Below are 17,254 nucleotides of genomic sequence, written 5' to 3'. Positions count from 1 at the left end.
CCCTTAGGCGCGCCCCATGGCGCCATGGCAAGCCTCTCAGCGCCTAGCGCCATGGACGGCCCCGTGGTCTCGGACGCCCCAAGTGACAAGGTTGCTTCTGCCTATGTCGCCCCATCAATGTCCCTCGCGCGCGCCCCTGTGCTGGCCGTGCCCCAACGCGTGCCCAGCGCCCAGTGTCAGTGCAGCCCAGCTACAGTGCCAGCGCCCAGCGCCTAGCGCCCGCGCCCCAGTGCGCGCGCACACCGTGCCCTGCGCGTATGACAGTGCCCCGACCGAGGGTGCACATGGACCTGCTCTAGTTAGGTCTCTTTTGTTGTAATTATAGAGTAGTTTACTTTATGTATTTTTGGTTGTGTTTCTCTAGCAAAACCATGTCTAGTTCTATGACTTGGGTTTTTATTTTTAAAGCATTATTAGGGGGGATCAAGCAATCAAAACTTTCAAGCAAGCAATCAATTCTCTGTACTGGTGTCTCTCCCCCTCGACACCGCTTGCTCTCATTGTAATCAATTTTCATTAATGCAAACAAGCTCTCTTTCTTTCTCATTCTCAATTCACCTTTTTGTTCTCTCAATTGCTCTTGACATTGATTTTCCCGCACGGCACTGACAGTCTCGTCTAGCGTGCGGAGGGAACCTCGGTTGGCGGACAGCAACTTTGGAATCTTCGGTTGCTTAGCCTTACGTCGCCCTTCCAGGAAGTCTCAGGAAGGCGCCGCGTAACAGTAAGTGCGTAAAGCATTTTTTATTTTACCCAAACACCTCAAAATGTAGAAAAGAGCTTAAAAGTCAATAAACATTAAATCCAAATACTCTCGTAGTGTTTGAGTAAAAGAAAAAAAACATTTTAAACACTTATTTTTAAGCTAAAATAAGCTAAAAAGTTCGAATTTCTAAATAATGAAGTCAAAACTCATCCAAACGGGCTTTAAGAATCTAACTTGCAAAAGTCTCCTTTAACCGCAGTAAAGTAAAATATTCTTCTTACATTCTGAGCTAGTTAGTGATGACAATAGTTGAACAACTTAGTACCTGCCAAGAAAATCTACCCAATAGACTATCAGTTAATGTTTTCTAGTCTTTCCTCAAATAAACCTCTGAATATTTTCAACCCCTTTGTTCTTATCTTTGAATGTTATAAATTCTGCAAGTCAATCTCAGTTATAATAGCACTGGACCAAAAAAAGTTTGATTCTTTCTGAATTCTGAAGAATTTGAAACCCCTTATCTTTTTTTTTTTTTTTTCTCTTGATCATGGAGCGTTATGAGATAGTAAAGGAGTTGGGTTCTGGTAATTTTGGAGTAGCAAAGCTTGTTTGTGACAAGAAGACCAGAGAACTCTTTGCTGTCAAGTTTATTGAAAGAGGCCAAAAGGTTTCTTTCCCTTTTACCACTTTAAATTTGATGTCTTTACTACATCTAAGGGTATTTTAATGTTCATTTATGTTTTTGGGAGGTGACAAAAAATGAATGTTCTTTTTGGCTGTATTGAGGTTGCAGATAGATGAACATGTGCAAAGGGAAATTATGAATCATAGATCACTGAAACATCCAAATATAGTGAGATTTAAGGAGGTATACTCTGTTTTATACTCTTAGAAAGAATGTTCTTTTTCTTTATTCTGTTGTCTGCTTTGATTCTTATGGGGACTCTGAATTTTGTTGCAATCTAGGCTTATAAGGAACTCTTGTTAAGTTGTTTGTTTAACCATGTGATCATGTCTCATAGAAATTGTAGCAACTCCTGCTTGTTTTGTTTTTTGTTTTTACTACTATTTTATTTATCTTGATATGATCAAAGTAATGAATATAATTACTGGGACAGAGAATCTGGTTGGTAATGACAGTAACAAGATACTTAAACTTTGTGATCTTATGAATTCTTTTTGAAGCAATCTCCGGCATGTTATGGGTTGAAAGCAATGAACTTTTTTGAATGGTAGCCATAATTTGATGATTTGTGATTTATGATTAGTAGGATTACAATGACTGTTCAGAATCCTTGTCCTAGTTTAAAACAATAGTTCAACAAAAGAAAGATGTGGCCAGTAGACTTTTCAGTGCTGCTTAATTGTTGTTTGCTTTTTAATCATGAATGAACTTAACACTTGCAGGTCTTGCTGACACCTACTCATTTAGCAATAGTAATGGAGTATGCGGCGGGAGGAGAACTCTTTGCGAGAATCTGTAATGCTGGAAGATTTAATGAAGATGAGGTAAGAATGATACTTATATTAGTTCCTGCAATTAGTCTTGGCTAGAACAAACAAACTGGATATTTCTCACAGTTCTTTATTATTTCCAATGTAATGAATTGATGGTGCAGTTGTGGTCTACCATGACATTCATGCGGTCCTTTGATTTTGGAGGTCCACTTTACATTGTTGGTTATAGGCAGTACCAAAGGCGGATGTACTGTTGAATCATCTGAACCCAATACTTTTGACGCGGAGCATAAATTTATATGTAAAAATCGACTAGAAGGTCTGAACATATAATTTTAAAACACAACAGGTTCAATACTAAGAATCTTAAAGGTTGAACCCATAGAAATTAAATTTTGGTTTCACCTCTAGCAGTACAGTAAAGGTCCTTCATGACATGGGTCCCGTTGATGAGTAAAACTAGATTATTGACTTCCAAATTCCAAGCATGTTATCTTGAAAGTTGAAACTGTGGATTAATTTTCTTTGAGAATTGTCTATTGAATATGTTACCAGTAGACTATACTCATGTGTTTATGGACCTGTATCAGAGTAAAAATGCTTTTTCATATTATACTGCTCAGTGGAGCAATTCCGAGCAGACTCTTTTCTAGTTTAAAGTAAGCTGAGTGCTTCATTATGTTTACTTCTTACTCAGGCAAGGTTCTTTTTTCAACAACTGATATCAGGGGTTAGCTACTGCCATTTCATGGTACAACATCGATACTTCTCATGCTGTGAAATTCTTTGACTCCTCCTTTGGCACTTATTAAGTTTTTGGTCTACCGTTGCAGCAAATCTGTCATAGAGATCTCAAATTGGAAAATACGTTACTTGATGGAAGTGCTGCACCACGTGTGAAAATATGTGATTTTGGTTACTCCAAGGTTACCTAATTAATCTTTTCTCGAAGTCTTAAGTTTTGCATCTATTCAAGTTTAAACTCATATAAAGTTCTACACTTGTTTGCAGTCATCCGTCTTTCATTCACAACCGAAGTCCACTGTTGGGACACCTGCTTATGTAGCACCAGAGATCCTAACAAGGAAGGAATATGATGGAAAGGTACTTGTTCTTTCTTCTTTACCTGCAGAAATTTTTATAATGCCTATGGTATATACTCTTTTCTCCACCTATTAATTCTTGAAACTATAGCTTGCAGATGTTTGGTCATGTGGAGTCACCTTATACATAATGCTGGTTGGAGCTTATCCTTTTCAAGATCCAAGCGATCCAAAAAACTTTACAAAGACTATTGCTGTGAGTGATGGCGACATAATAAGATTTCTTGTGGATGAAAAAGATAAAAGATCAATTTACTGCATTAAATGGATCATTCTATTAAATGCAATTGTGCATTGAGCAATTTACTGCAGCATTATGATTGGCTAGTTTCCATGACAGAAAATACTCAGCGTGCGCTACTCAATTCCTGAGCAAGTTCAAATTTCCGTTGAATGCCGTCATCTCTTAACCAGGATTTTTGTGGCAGACCCTGAAAAGGTAATAAAATCATCAAGTCTTCTGCTAAAGATGTGGATCATAGAATAGTTCATGTCTTGTGTCCAGAAACTATTCAAACTAAAACGGTCATTATCAGTAATTACCTCGTTGTCTCAATGCATTCGACGTAGGAGTTAGGTGCAAGGTTCAATCCACGCAAAATTGCAAAATTGCATTCGTGTTTCTTGTTTCATGTCATGTGAGGATTGATAGGACACCTCACTAGTGCGACTGTGCCAAAATCATAATGCGATCTTGGTGGTGATTTCCTGATTCATTTTGCAGAGAATAACCATTCCAGAAATTAAAATGCATCCCTGGTTTTTGAAGAACTTGCCAGTGGAACTGATGGAAGGAGGAAGTTACCAATGTGTCGATGTAAATAACCCCTCCCAAAGCATGGAAGAGGTTTTGGCAATAATACAAGAGGCAAGGATTCCTTTGCAGGTTCCAAAGGGTGGAACATATTCTTTTGGGGGCAGTATGGAACTTGATGAATTGGATGATGCTGATATTGAAGATATGATTGAAACTAGCGGTGATTTTGTTGGTCAATTGTGATGTGTACACAATGATCTGATTACCAAAAGGGTGAAGAAAGAGACTAATGTGTAATGTGCTGTAATATCTGGATTTGACTCTCAAGTGCTCACCCTATAATTTGCTGATAGTTTTTTTTTTTTTTTTTTGACTAAATGGTGTTTACTACTTTTGGTCTGTGGAAACAAACACTCGTCCCACAACAGTTTTGTTCAGGAGAAGCTCACAAGACGCATCAAACTGTGCATTGTCTGAATTTGGAATTTTTCTCTCGCAATCTAGTGTTTTAGCGGTGAAATTTCTTATCTTAAATATATCCTAGAGCTCATTGTGTCTAATGCACACGCGTAGACAACATTGCTGTTAGTATAAAATTTGTCCATAAATTGTTAGCAGGAAATCAGAGTCATACAGAGCTTTTAAATGAAGTTGCTATTAACAAATAGCTCCCAGTTTAATTGCAGAGATGAGCTTAAGGGCTATATTTTCAAAATCATGGCAAAATGATTTTTCTGATCGTTGGAAAACCTATGATAAGAGGTCCTAAGGAAGCTACCCTGATTTGAACTTTTGTTGAATTTTGTGGATCATATATAAAGAGGCCATCTTTATTTATTTATTTTACTGTCAGACAGAGCGATGTACTTATCTATTTGATCTACAACACACCTTTACATGTGGGCCTAAAAAAGATGCGCCAAAGGATAACTGCAAAACATATAAGGAAGAGATTTGGATAACTTTATTTTCCTACCAAACTCTTAAACCAACAATATTCCGTTCATAGGTAAAGATGAGACGTGAACTTAATATCTCCATACTCTTAAATTAGGTCTTGCATCACGCTTCAATCATTCCGAGTAGGACTATGTTCAAACGTATAGTAGGACACGTTCTTTGTGGCTTTACTGCTTTTAGTTTTACCAAAAACAGTAAAATCAGAAAACAAGGAAAACAATTCGTGTTAACATAACTCAGGTGGAGACACGTTCTTTGTGGCTTTACTGCTTTAGTTTTACAGAAAACGGTAAAATCAGAAAACAAGGAAAACAAATCGTGTTAACATAACTCAGGTGGAGACACGTTCTTTGTGGCTTTACTGCTTTTAGTTTTACGGAAAACGGTAAAATCAGAAAACAAGGAAAACAAATCGTGTTAACATAACTCAGGTGGAGACACGTTCTTTGTGGCTTTACTGCTTTAGTTTTACCGAAAACGGTAAAATCAGAAAACAAGGAAAACAAATCGTGTTTCCACCAATGTACTGACTCCACAATCATTGCTTGAGTTTTATCGTAGATAATAATTTTTGTCAAAGTTTTGAAGATATGATCAGTAGGAAAAGGGAAAAAAATATCAATAAATTACATCAAACAAATGTTAGTGTACATGCGATTGAACTTATTCAACATTCATCAATAAAACTTTTACCAAGGGCTTGAAAGACAAAATTAAGAAGAACAAAAAGAAAGTTCAACAGGAGCCTGTATAATTGTTAAGATCTCCCCATACAGCTTCCTCGACTTCTTCCCATGATTTTGCCGTCCGTAGTTCCTTCCAAGTACCGAAAATAGCTCCCAGAACATTCTCGTCATGCAAAATACAGTAGCACCTGTATAGATAGAAGTCATTCAAAGTGAGTTTAAAGCATATTTCGTGGAAAAAGGAGGATGAGGCTCCAATCTATTCTATCTTCATCCACAATGCTCATGTTGGCTACCACACAGAACACTTGGTCTCTAGTTCTAATAATCGACTAAAACCTCCACTGAATGATCTCAAGTTCAAACTCCTAGTGTATTCAGCAACTCTCAGCATGTTAAACAGTACTGCAGCGTAAGAATCACTCCATTTTGAAAGTGACTGAGTGGTTTGATTAAGAATATGATATTGGTGGATAATCAACAATTCTGAAAATGACAAATAATTCCTTGATTTGGTGAAGGCCGAGGGTTATGGATTCTAAGGACTGAGTTTATATGTTACCAAAACATGTCTAACTATCTTCATAAAGTCGGATATTGTATAAGCTCTGGTAGTGCAATTTAACTTTGAAGAAACAAATGTCTCCAATTATTTAATGAAAAACCAATGACAACAATATAAGAAGAAATATGACATCAGAACATATGTACTCACATAGCTCGGTAAGAAAGTCTCTGAAATCCGTTGCTTTTAGCTGATGCATTCTCTCCTGTTTTAACACATGGAAGTTTATAGCTATCCAGAAACTGCTTCAGTAAATGTGGATCTCCTCTAAAGACATCCAGGTGTATCGGGATTAGGTCAGAAATTGGGTCACCTGAGAAAAGAACTGGTTACCAATCACAAAAACTCAAATGTTTAAAAATGATATGAAAGGAATCAGCATTTTATAACCTTCCGCATATGAGTTTTTCAGTGATGCAAAGATTACTGTGCTAACTTGAGACTGATCTACTTGAAGTTAAGTGATGGCGGGTGTAATATTTTCACACGAGACTGCCAATTATAAATACAACAAAACAACAACATACCTAGTGTAATCCCACAAGTGGGGTCTGGGGAGACTGCCAATTAAATATGCACCAAAGCTTACTCCAAAAAATGGTAAAGCCCTTTGTTTTTTTATGGACCTACGAGTCCTTAAGATATCTTATTGATTAGCTCTCACGTTAAAATAAGTAAGGTTAATCTGCACAATTCAAGGAGGGCAGTATTCAACTGTACATTAGAATTGGTATGCCAAAACATACAGGAAAATAAAAGAAAACAGTTCACAAGGAAAATAGTTCACAAATTATACTTACAAAACAGTGAATTGGAAGTACTTACTAATCTGACTCTAAAGCTTTTTTCTTTTTGTTCTTTTTATTTATTTGTTTGTTTAAATAGGCAAAGTCTGCCTCTTAAACTGGTGCCAAACTCTAAAATCCAAATCACTGCCATATTTATTTCCCTTTCCTATTCTTAGTTTTCTCTTTTTTATGCTGAAGAATCATTCCATCTAATATGCACCATGAACTTCACCAGATTCATTTTACATGAACAATCATGAAACAGTTCCTATCCTAGACGTACCTTAACTTCTTTGAATTATAAATCATTTACGGCCAAGTAGTAGAAGATTAATACAGTCCATATAAGAACATGGTTCATCTCAGCAAAAAAAAACACAAAACTACCAGCAGACCAAGCCCAAAAAAGCAAGGTAAAAGTTTCTCAATAACTCACCAACAGAAAGACCACTGAAATCGAGTATATGAGTAGGACGCCATGCATGTACGGGCTCACTCAAATCAGATCCATTTGCAGAAACATTGTCAATTAACTCAGGATCATCAATAGTGCCTCCTGAGCGAGAAGTAAGGGAACATGGTTCCATGTGGATATTGTCATCCATTACATCGGAGTGTATCCAGGTACAAGATCTGACTCCCATGTCAACCTTAAATAGGAGACCATAACAAGAATCAGAGAAATGCATTTTCACCAGAGAGTGAACGTAACTGCCGTTGTCACTAAGAGGAAGGAAAAAGGGACAAGAAACAATAAAGTGTCTAGCCGATTGAAGGAAGTCCAATCAACTTCATCTTTAAATATACGAACCTTTCCGAGGTCGTCAGGGATGTATTCCTCAACTTTCTCAATCAGTTCTCTAGGAATCGGATCACCCCTACAGATTGAAACAAAAAAAGACTCAGATCCGACTATGCATTAGCAGCTAAGGTGCTGGTGCCAGCATAAGTAAATGCAAAGGAAAAAACTCATGCGGCACCCCACACTGCAAAAGAGCAACACAGTTGAAAACAGGAATCACAGTACCCAAAACATACACATTAATGGTAAAAAACTGTCTGAATAGAATTTGTTCAAATAAGGCACAAAGAATTGACCCAACGTAAATTTTGATGACGTTAACAAGAGAGTAAAACATCCAGTAGAAAAAAAAAAAAAAAAAGCAGCACAAAATCCAACATACAGATTAATAAGAGGTGTTTGTCTAAGAATAATTCTTCCGCAATTCTAAATAACTGACCATATTTTGTCCTTCATGTGGTGTATAGGAGAGTTAAGCTAGGGTAATATCCCTCCTCTACCATCTTATTTATGCAATATATAAGTAGTAAAGAAGTCAGTGAGGATTTTATCTTCCCAGTTCAAGAAATGACTTTACAAAAGTACTTTCTTTGTCCAAAATTAGGTGTCTCATGAGATTTCAAATCGAGTTCTTCTTTATAAATTATTTCATCACAACTATCAAGGGAAGAGTTGAAGTATATTTTTTTATGTGTCTGTATACATATGTGTGTGTGTATTATTAATGGAGTTGAAACTTATTATAGTAAATTAAATTAGTCAAACATTAGAAAAAATTGACTTTTTGGAGACTTTGAACGTTATCTGAAATAAAAGTGGATCTCAAGTAACCATTTTAAAGAGATTAGTGTGGTAGGCAACCAATGGTCCAAAGAAAAGCTTTGGTTTCATGGAGTAACATGTAGGTTGATCTGACACTAAACATAGAGACAACTAAGAACCCCCCAAAAAAATCATATAATCCCTAACATAGCATTTACGTTGATGTAACACTAATCAACCCAAGAAATTCTCTAAAAGAATAGACAAGAGTTAGGCCCACAGCTCTATTTATCTAGGGCTCTAGTATCTAGGGGAATAAATGAAATACATGGTCTCAAGCATCATAGTTAAAGGCACAAAGCCATATGAGCAGCAGCAAGCTAACAAGGAGAACATTTGCTACATAATACTGAGACTTTAGAAAGCTGCTTTATGATCAACAAAGTATTCAGGCGTTAAATGTTTACCATTTGGTCAAGCGATCACAAACATCCTTCTTTTTCCTGTTCAGAGTTCTCAGGAATAAATTCCACTCTCCAGGGGCACAAATCTTGTCCTCATCATCCTTGAGATTCCCATTAGCATTGGGGACTGCTTTCTGCTGGGTTTCCAACAATGTTGAATCATTCAAAGCTGGGCAGGGCACAAGATGAAGATTGCGCATTTGTTCTCCCAGGAACGAGGCCAAATTTAGAGCATCTTCCCATGAGATGGAATCTCTTCTGCTAGCAAACACAAAATACAAATGAAGAAGAGGAGCAGTACATCAAAAATGAAAAAAACAACTGCAAGTATTTCAAGTGAATGATACAGTCCATTATCAATATCTATTAAAAAATAGATGGATTTCACTAACATTTGAGCATATATTTTCCCTTTGCATCTCTGTGTTATAACATATGGCCATATTGTTGCACCACTGCCAGCGCTTACTAATTCAGGTAATGACATCCCGGCTTTTCTATAATCAAACTGCCTTTTACTCCATAAACCGAATGGATAATCAGCTTGCTCATGTTCCACAGGAGGACTAAAATTAGCAACCACCCCTGGTACTCCTTTGCCATCCCAAAGCTGAACCTTACACATTCCATCTTCAATATAGAGAATCCCACTGGCTAAAACACTAGGAATGTGATTCCTCAAAGGGGAGTTTATTTTCTGGAGTAAACTGTAAAACTCGAGCTGCAAAAGATCAAACAAACTGAATGAATAGAAGTACAAAGAAATATATCAGCCGGGAAAAAAAAACTGCCAGAGTACAGATATACCTCGGTGCCCAAAGAATGAAGACACGCTTCTAATCCCTCTTCAACGAGTATTTTTATAACATTGTCCCCAGCTAGATAAACCTGTACACAGGTATTACCAGTTGTTAGGTTAATGATGATAATACATCTTTGTAAGAGAATAACTGATCTTCCACCCTTTCTTAAGCATCTTAACTTCAGCATTAACTCATTGAGATGAGAAAAGCCTATTTGAATATTGATGTATAAAAACCTCAATACTATCACAAAGGTAATAGCTTCAGGCGCCAATAATAACTAAAAGTTCAATTTTAAGAAAATAATAACTAAAAGTGCCCTTCAATTTTAGTCTAGAGAAAAAAGTGATACGAATAAAATAAGCACATCAGTAGAAGATCCACTAAGCACAAAAACTTACTGGATTGCTGCCTGTTCCAACAGGAAGCCTCTCATCATCAGTTGGCAATGGCAACCCATGGAAGGTACAAATTTCTGTCACGTAAGTGTACCATCTATCAGCATTCAGCGCCAGACAGGCTCCCTAGCAAAAGTAATTCAAAGGTAGTCAAAAGTGATAACAGAAGCTTAAACTACACAAAGCTGGCCCTGATGAGAGATAACCAATTATTGGTCTAACACCTCATTATGCAGAACATTCATAACGTGAGGCTATGTGCGATCAGCTGTGCAGCCGAAAAGGCCAAGGTTCCTGCCATGCAGCTAATTATGGATATATAAACTCATAAGCTTTAATGTCTCATATGATGATGTAGATCAAGGTAGCCCTGAAGGATTTTGGAGCATTCTTCCACTACTGATGGGCTTGGAGGATTTAGAGAAAGGATATCCTCAAGTTCCATAGTATGATCCAGTGGATATTTGAGAAAGGGAGTCAAGCTCCAAGCAATTAGAAGACCAAAAACACATTTGGAAGTTGCAAAGTTTTGCTAAATTAAAGACAGCAATCGCGAAGAAGGCAGCATCATGAAGGCTGCGATTGCGGGTCCAAGACCGCGATGATGTCCTGGAAGTTCAATTCTGCATTTGGCCATTTTTTCAATTCCGTCCCAATTCATCCTAGTCTTATGTCTAGGGACTTTTTAGGTATTTGTAATACTAATACGAACCCTAGTATAAACAGTGTCTTTCTTTCCATTTTAGGTAGCTAGCTTTGAACATGAGATTTCTCTTTAGAAAGGTGATGGTTGTATGCCATGGTTGATTCTAAACTTGCAAGGTAGTTTAGGTTCTTCTTGTTTGCATAGTTAGGTTTTTATTTTTTGGTAATTAAACAATTTTATTACCAAAGCAACGAGGTTCAGTAAATAATTAGGGTGTTTATTTGATAACGAATGTTCTAATTATTGCTTTCTAGTTGGGTCTATTATAAATTCCTCCGTTTTCCTTTACCTATCCCGATCAACATCATATAATGGTTCGATACAAATAACAAAAGGAAAGACAATAATGATAATTTTCTGTTGCCCTGGCCATAGTTTTGACTTTTTCCAAGGAAGCTTATGGTGTACTTAGAATAATCATATTGACTGCCCCAGAAGGTCACTCTGACTTTTCCAGGAAATTGTTTTTCATGCAATTAGCGGCATTAGTTAAGACAAAAAATTTAATTGATAAAAATGAAAAAAGAATAACAAACACTAACAATAAACAAGCAGAGAGTGGAATATATAAATACCTTCCATATAATGTCTCTAGCCTCTGGTTTTCCAACCCAAAGCTTTGATAACCACTCCCTCATTTCTCGCTGTCCAATAGAGTTGCTCGAGCTCCATAACGAAGTGTAGTGATCCCGATCTTTATCCAAAAACATAGCTAAGAAATTTATATCATAAGAAAATTCCACCTCTCTCAAATCTATGCATTCAGAGACACCATTTATTGTACTTCCATTGTCTGAACCTTTAGCAGGTTGGTCAACTCTAGTCCTCTTCTCTTTCCTTGACAAGTCAGAGCAGCTCAAACCACTTTCCAAAGACAACATATTGTTCCTGACATCCTCAATACTGATGTCATCCAAAGCAAGAAGGCCAGCACGGCATACTCCTTTATGTCTATAACCAGGAGCCATATCCAGACACACAAATTCAAAGTTCTTGGAGTTCACAAAATTCTGTGTCACGGCAACAGTAGTCTCCAAATTTAGCACACAATGCCACCATCCACTTGGAACAAATATTGTTTCCCCAGGCAGTTGAGTGCACTCTATTGGTTTGTCTTCCTCAGCAAGAAGAGGGTAGAAGTCCAGCCACCACTGGATGAACATGAGAGAAAAACAACACATGGCTCAAATAGATGAAAATCAATCACAGCATTAGGAAACGTAGAAGCAAATTATTTGCATCTCAAAATTTATTAATACCTGTAAAGATGATGGAGCGTCAATACTGACATCACCATCTTCTTCATTTACATGCACTGTCACTCCTAAAGGCACTCTCCCAGGAGGATATAACGCCCACCTGCAAAATAAATATGATTAATGACCTTTTTGTCCTCCAACAAGTACCAAGATGGTGAGTAATCCACTAGTTTCAAACTACAGTAGAAGAAAAATTCTTGGACGGAGTATAAGAGAGTACGTCAAGATTTTTCAAAAGCTCCTATTATTATTTATTACATGCTATAAAACAAACTCAAATCCCTTCTGAAATAGCCTTCAGTTTTTTCTTCTTTTCTTTCCTTTTGTGTTTGTGGGGTTGGGAAGAAGAGGGGGGGTGGGGGGTGGGGTGGGGGGGGGGATAACAAAGGAGAGTCACAACTCAAGAAGTAGACAACTTAGCACCATTTGTTATTGTTGGAGAATTTTGAGCAAGCAACATCAATATAGTTCTATAAGCAAGAAATTCCCAGCAGCGACCCAAAATCTATGCTTTGTCACCACCGACTTCTTCGCAGAGATTCGTTTTAGCTCATTCCTGCTACAAGCTATATAAAATACAAAGCAATAAACTTGCTAATGCCTGTTCATGGAAACTATGGGAGGATTCCTTTAAGCCAAACTCTTTTTACTTTGTTTAAACTTCTATATACACATATTCTCAAGCGCACTTATCATGAATAACTTTGAGGACAAAGATGAAAGACTGGCGGAACTTAAATTTTCAGCAAACTGCCTTTTTTACAGACATACACTCGTGAACCCACCATAAAATGCAGAAAGTATGATCTGCCTATAGGCCCAGAAGGGAAGAGAGAGCTTAAGAAAGTATCATTCAGAAGTATAGGCTTTCTAAATAAATTCCTATTTAGGCTTCTCATTCTATCTTTGACTTCTTTTCTTCAACACTTCGGCAGCTATTTTCTGATCATTTCATCCCTACTTTATCCACCCACAACTGAGCAAACCAGCGCTACTTCCATCGCTTTCTGCCCTACCTTAATTGATCGATCAGGGAGTTTACTAGCTATGCAGGTAGTAATGAGTACGAGTTTGATTGATCAAATTATCAAAAAAAGCATGCATCAACTGAAGCATTCAGGAAGACCCCGAGACAAGATGACTGGGCAAGTGATAGACTGGTAATATACCTTTTACGGCCACATAGAAGTGTATTCCAAGCACTAGTTAGGACTGGATCAACATGCCAAGAGGCACCAGACCTCTCTGGTCCCATAATGAGCCATCTGAAGGGAGGTCGCTGATCCCTGTCCAGCACATCAAAGAAGTCTTCTTTGAACATATTTGGAACACTGTAATCCTTCAACAACTCCGGTGCAGCTTCCCCAAACTGAGAGAATGTAATTCAAATTAGAACAATCTGTTACCGGAGAAACTGTACAGAGAGAACAGCATGATTGGAAAGGAACCTTTTCGTCAAAAATGTAAAGAGGATCCTCGTCATGCTGAACTTTCGTATATGACACATAGTCCTTAAGTTTCATCCTAATCTTGTGACGACTTCTTTGAGATAATTTAAATGCTGTATCTCCATGATTTTTTAAAAGCTCCTCTGTTGTCCATGTAGTCCTTGCAGGCCAAGTGTCGGCCAATCCACCAATTAAAACCTGTTATAGTGTAAGTAATAACCTTGGTGAAGATCATAACATATTTATATGAGCTTTCTATCAAGAAAACTATGCACATAAGCTATCAGTACATAAAAAAGGTTCAGACAATTTAAGCCCATTTCTTTTGCTCCCTTTTCAAGAATGACACGCGAACAACATTGGTCAAACGATAGAAATGCAATCAAGTAGACTTAAAGAGAAAATCAGTGTATATCAATCATCAATCAATCAACTAACCCACAATCCCAAGCTAGTTGGATTCTAGCTATACGAATCCTCGGGATAATTTGATGAATACAATGTATATAAGAAAGAAAAGGAAAGAAAGACAGAGCAAAAATAAAGAAGAAGAGGAAAAAACAACAAGATTAACTATTTAATTTTCTTTTGATAAGTAAGAATCACTAAGTAATTTTTTCTGATATACATGTAAAACTAATGATTACAAGACAGTAGATTCTACCTTCATCTATTCAAGTATCCTGCTTTGACTTGGGAAGAACTATTAAGGAACACTTATAATGTTCAAGTAGTTAAGTAGAAGTGGGTCCAAAAGTTATTAAAACTAACTATGCAAGAACTTGAATATTTTAGTCAGTTTTCAAGTGGCAACTACAGTGACTTCTGGTACTAGGATATTCAATCAGGGCTAAAGAGAATAGAGTAAAGGTGTCCCTTTACGCAAAGTAGACACAATTGTGGGGCGAATTAAAGAAAAGAACATATGACATATAATTTGAGAAAGGCAGTATGTTCAAAGGAGGAGGTAAAATGGCTTGAAATGATGCAAGCTAAAACATAATTTAATCACAGATTTTATGCGATAAAAGATAGAGAATACAAAGATAATCTACCAAATTATCAACAATCCAACGACCACTCCATGTGCATTAAAGGTTTTATAAGTTGCGAACACCATACCGGTTTCTGTCCATCATACTTATCACGAAACTCTTCTATAGAAAGGTTCTTCGCTCTTTCCACGTTTCCGGTATCATAATAAAATCCATTCAATGATGTATAGCACCGGTATAATCTACGATAAAGGAACAAAGAGTTGAATCCTGCAAAGTTGGGCTCCCATTAGCATATTATGTACAATACAAGTAGCATTACGGAGTGGAAGAAGATCCAACAAACCAATAGCGATATATTTTACCATCAAAGTGTAGCGGTTTCTGGCAGGATTCATCATTTTCGAAAGTCACATTCAATCTACATCAACAGGGAAGATAAAATGAACAGACTGTCAGAGAACTTGAATCTAGTCAATGAAGGGTAACGACATTGAGGCGATAATTCTACGAATAACCATACCGATCCAGGGCTGTTCTTTTCCAGGAGCCTTTATACTGAAGCTGACGATCAGCAATATCAATGCATAAGCTCATCCATAGTGGCTCCTCATTGCATAGAATATACATCACACTGCAAAACAGAAAGCATTTGAAGAAGTTACTGCATAATGTGGCACTGAGTTTTTCCTTAAGCTTACTAAAAAAATGGAAGACACTGACAGCACTTCGGATAAGGAGCTGTATCTCAGGAAATCCTATATAATCAATAAGCTCGGCTCTACTGACTCTAAGAGTGATTAACGGGTATAGGTGGTACAACCATTAGAAGTAGTAACTTGTCACTATCATCCGTAACTTTGTTAAGCAGATATTCTAAGTATTTAATAAGCAAACTATCTGCATCTATCTTCCCATAGACCAACGATAACTGAATATGAGAAGAAATAAACGGCATAATCAATCATTTATCATCTATTAATTAAAGTTTGAAAATTTCCTACTGTTCGTTACCAACAATCCCTATTGAACTGATTTTATGCGAGAAAAACAAATACGCGCACACACACAATAACATGGAGAAGCCTAAGCTGCACTAAAACCACACAAGATACATGCACTACTAATTCACAGAAATTCAAATAAAAATTAAACACGCCTATGTAAGAATAAGGAAACAATACCTTTCACTTTGTTATATATTAATTATATTTAGCAAGTCCCTAGTGCTTTTACCAAAAATCCCTAGTGAACTGATTTTGTATGAGAAAAAGAAAGCATCAGGTGCACACAAGATCCACATTCTACAAATTTCACAGGAATCAAATAAAAAATTAAACACCTATACGTTAGATGAAGCAACAAATTCATTCAATCAACAAATCATGCAATTGAATGAATTAAAGGTTAGCTAAATTCAAAATTGAATACACATCCCTATCTGCATATAATTAGCATAAATTTGAGCTCCAAACCAAAAAGTCATTGCGCAACGCTGTAATTTTAACTATATTTACAAATTGCACATTGAAAAACATAACGAATACGTAAAACTAAGTTGTTGAGGCAACAAATCATGCAATTTAATGACTTAAAACCTTAACTAAATTCAAAATTGAACAACTCATCCCTATCTACATAGAAACTAAGCTCCAAACCATAAGTCATTGCGCAACGCTGAATTCAAAAACATAACAAATACACATGACTAAGTTTTTGAATTGAAAAAAAACCTGCTAACACAGGAAAGGCGAGCGACATCGCGAGGAGCGAGATAAGTCAGTATATCACATAGAATTTCGTCGGGAAGAATGCGGAGTTCTCCCAGAGCCGTTGATCTCCGATCTATTTGTTCAATTTCCATCGGTGGTCGCATTTGCAATTCGGGATTTTCTCAGAAGAAGATTTCCAGAATTCAATTGTCTGTTAATTCTGCCGCGTTAAACTTAAGCAATTCCTCGAGCGCGTTACATTATTCCTTTTTTGTCTATCCTTTTTCCCGATTTGTTAGGCGTGGCAATAACGTGTCACGTTCCCGGTTCCACCAAATATTTTTCTTATACAATTTTCCTCAGTTTTATTAGCATTTGTTTATTTTTTGAACCGCTTTGTTAGTGCTTTATTTTGAGCGTGGTGGAATAGTTTTTTTCTACCTTGGAGAGTAAAGGTAAAGTCTGTGTGCACTTTGCACTTTCAAATCCATTCGTGAAATTATATTGGGTATGTTGTTGTTGTAATAAATAAGATAATGAAATATTTTGCATTGAAAACGGTTTAAACCATTTAACTTTTTACTTTTTTGAGGATTATATTTGAAAAAGCTATTTAAATTGTATTTTGACGCCAATTTGAAGGATAAATCCGTCAACCGGTTCGGGGTTAACCGGTAAAATCGGAACCGGAACCGGTTGAACTGGTTAACCAATTATTATATACCGGTCCGGTTTCAATTTATTTGCGCCATGTATTTAATTCTTTAAATTGTAATGTTTCTCTTACCGCTGATTTGGATCTTAGTCTTAACAAGTTAAATTTTTTTGCTATTACATGTCATTGGGTTGATGACAATTGGGTTATGCAAAAAAGAATTATAT

General features: G+C 36.8%; 2 protein-coding genes across 6 annotated transcripts; one reads left to right on the top strand and one right to left on the bottom strand.

Annotated features, from left to right (window-relative positions):
- Nucleotides 1-958: 958 nt before the first annotated feature.
- Nucleotides 959-4,395, top strand: LOC132627553 (serine/threonine-protein kinase SAPK1-like). Of its 3 annotated transcripts, none has more exons than XM_060342952.1 (9): nucleotides 961-1,373; nucleotides 1,500-1,574; nucleotides 2,114-2,215; nucleotides 2,862-2,915; nucleotides 2,998-3,090; nucleotides 3,176-3,268; nucleotides 3,359-3,463; nucleotides 3,608-3,706; nucleotides 3,992-4,395. In XM_060342952.1, the coding sequence occupies exons 1-9, from the start codon at nucleotides 1,254-1,256 to the stop codon at nucleotides 4,265-4,267; spliced, it is 1,017 nt and encodes a 338-aa protein (XP_060198935.1). In that variant the 5' UTR covers nucleotides 961-1,253; the 3' UTR covers nucleotides 4,268-4,395. The 3 variants fall into 3 exon arrangements, with proteins under 3 accessions (XP_060198936.1, XP_060198935.1, XP_060198937.1); XM_060342954.1 differs by having other exon boundaries at nucleotides 1,493-1,574; XM_060342953.1 differs by lacking the exon at nucleotides 1,500-1,574 and having other exon boundaries at nucleotides 959-1,373.
- Nucleotides 4,396-5,582: 1,187 nt separating this feature from the next.
- Nucleotides 5,583-16,709, bottom strand: LOC132627552 (lysine-specific demethylase JMJ21). 3 transcript variants are annotated; one of them, XM_060342950.1, is made up of 16 exons: nucleotides 16,394-16,706; nucleotides 15,184-15,294; nucleotides 15,026-15,081; nucleotides 14,788-14,930; nucleotides 13,666-13,863; nucleotides 13,387-13,586; nucleotides 12,218-12,317; nucleotides 11,534-12,109; nucleotides 10,256-10,378; nucleotides 9,859-9,939; nucleotides 9,444-9,772; nucleotides 9,055-9,312; nucleotides 7,835-7,901; nucleotides 7,460-7,673; nucleotides 6,386-6,548; nucleotides 5,583-5,858 (listed from the first exon to the last, which is right to left on the bottom strand). In XM_060342950.1, exons 1-16 carry the CDS (start codon nucleotides 16,534-16,536, stop codon nucleotides 5,720-5,722), a joined length of 2,901 nt encoding a protein of 966 aa, XP_060198933.1. In that variant the 5' UTR covers nucleotides 16,537-16,706; the 3' UTR covers nucleotides 5,583-5,719. The 3 variants fall into 3 exon arrangements, 2 of the variants coding, with proteins under 2 accessions (XP_060198933.1, XP_060198934.1); XM_060342951.1 differs by having other exon boundaries at nucleotides 9,055-9,309; nucleotides 16,394-16,704; XR_009577908.1 differs by lacking the exon at nucleotides 5,583-5,858 and adding an exon at nucleotides 6,763-6,920 and having other exon boundaries at nucleotides 6,411-6,548; nucleotides 16,394-16,709.
- Nucleotides 16,710-17,254: the final 545 nt, after the last annotated feature.

The sequence above is a fragment of the Lycium barbarum genome, chromosome 2, assembly GCF_019175385.1.
Source record: "Lycium barbarum isolate Lr01 chromosome 2, ASM1917538v2, whole genome shotgun sequence".
Taxonomy (NCBI): Eukaryota; Viridiplantae; Streptophyta; class Magnoliopsida; order Solanales; family Solanaceae; genus Lycium; species Lycium barbarum.
Note: the sequence above shows the minus strand (reverse complement) of the source record. Positions and strands in the feature narration are given on the sequence as shown.

What these genes read in the sequence shown, in the direction of transcription:
- LOC132627553 (XM_060342952.1), top strand. Translation starts at nt 1,254, where the DNA reads ATGGAGCGTTATGAGATAGTAAAGGAGTTGGGTTCTGGTAATTTTGGA. An exon ending in ATATAGTGAGATTTAAGGAG is followed by an intron (nt 1,575 to 2,113) that starts GTATACTCTGTT and finishes TAACACTTGCAG; the next exon opens with GTCTTGCTGACACCTACTCA. An exon ending in TTGTGGCAGACCCTGAAAAG is followed by an intron (nt 3,707 to 3,991) that starts GTAATAAAATCA and finishes TTCATTTTGCAG; the next exon opens with AGAATAACCATTCCAGAAAT.
- LOC132627552 (XM_060342950.1), bottom strand. Translation starts at nt 16,536, where the DNA reads ATGCGACCACCGATGGAAATTGAACAAATAGATCGGAGATCAACGGCT. An exon ending in ACGCTCCATCATCTTTACAG is followed by an intron (nt 12,110 to 12,217) that starts GTATTAATAAAT and finishes ATGTTCATCCAG; the next exon opens with TGGTGGCTGGACTTCTACCC. An exon ending in TTTCAGTGGTCTTTCTGTTG is followed by an intron (nt 6,549 to 7,459) that starts GTGAGTTATTGA and finishes TTCTTTTCTCAG; the next exon opens with GTGACCCAATTTCTGACCTA.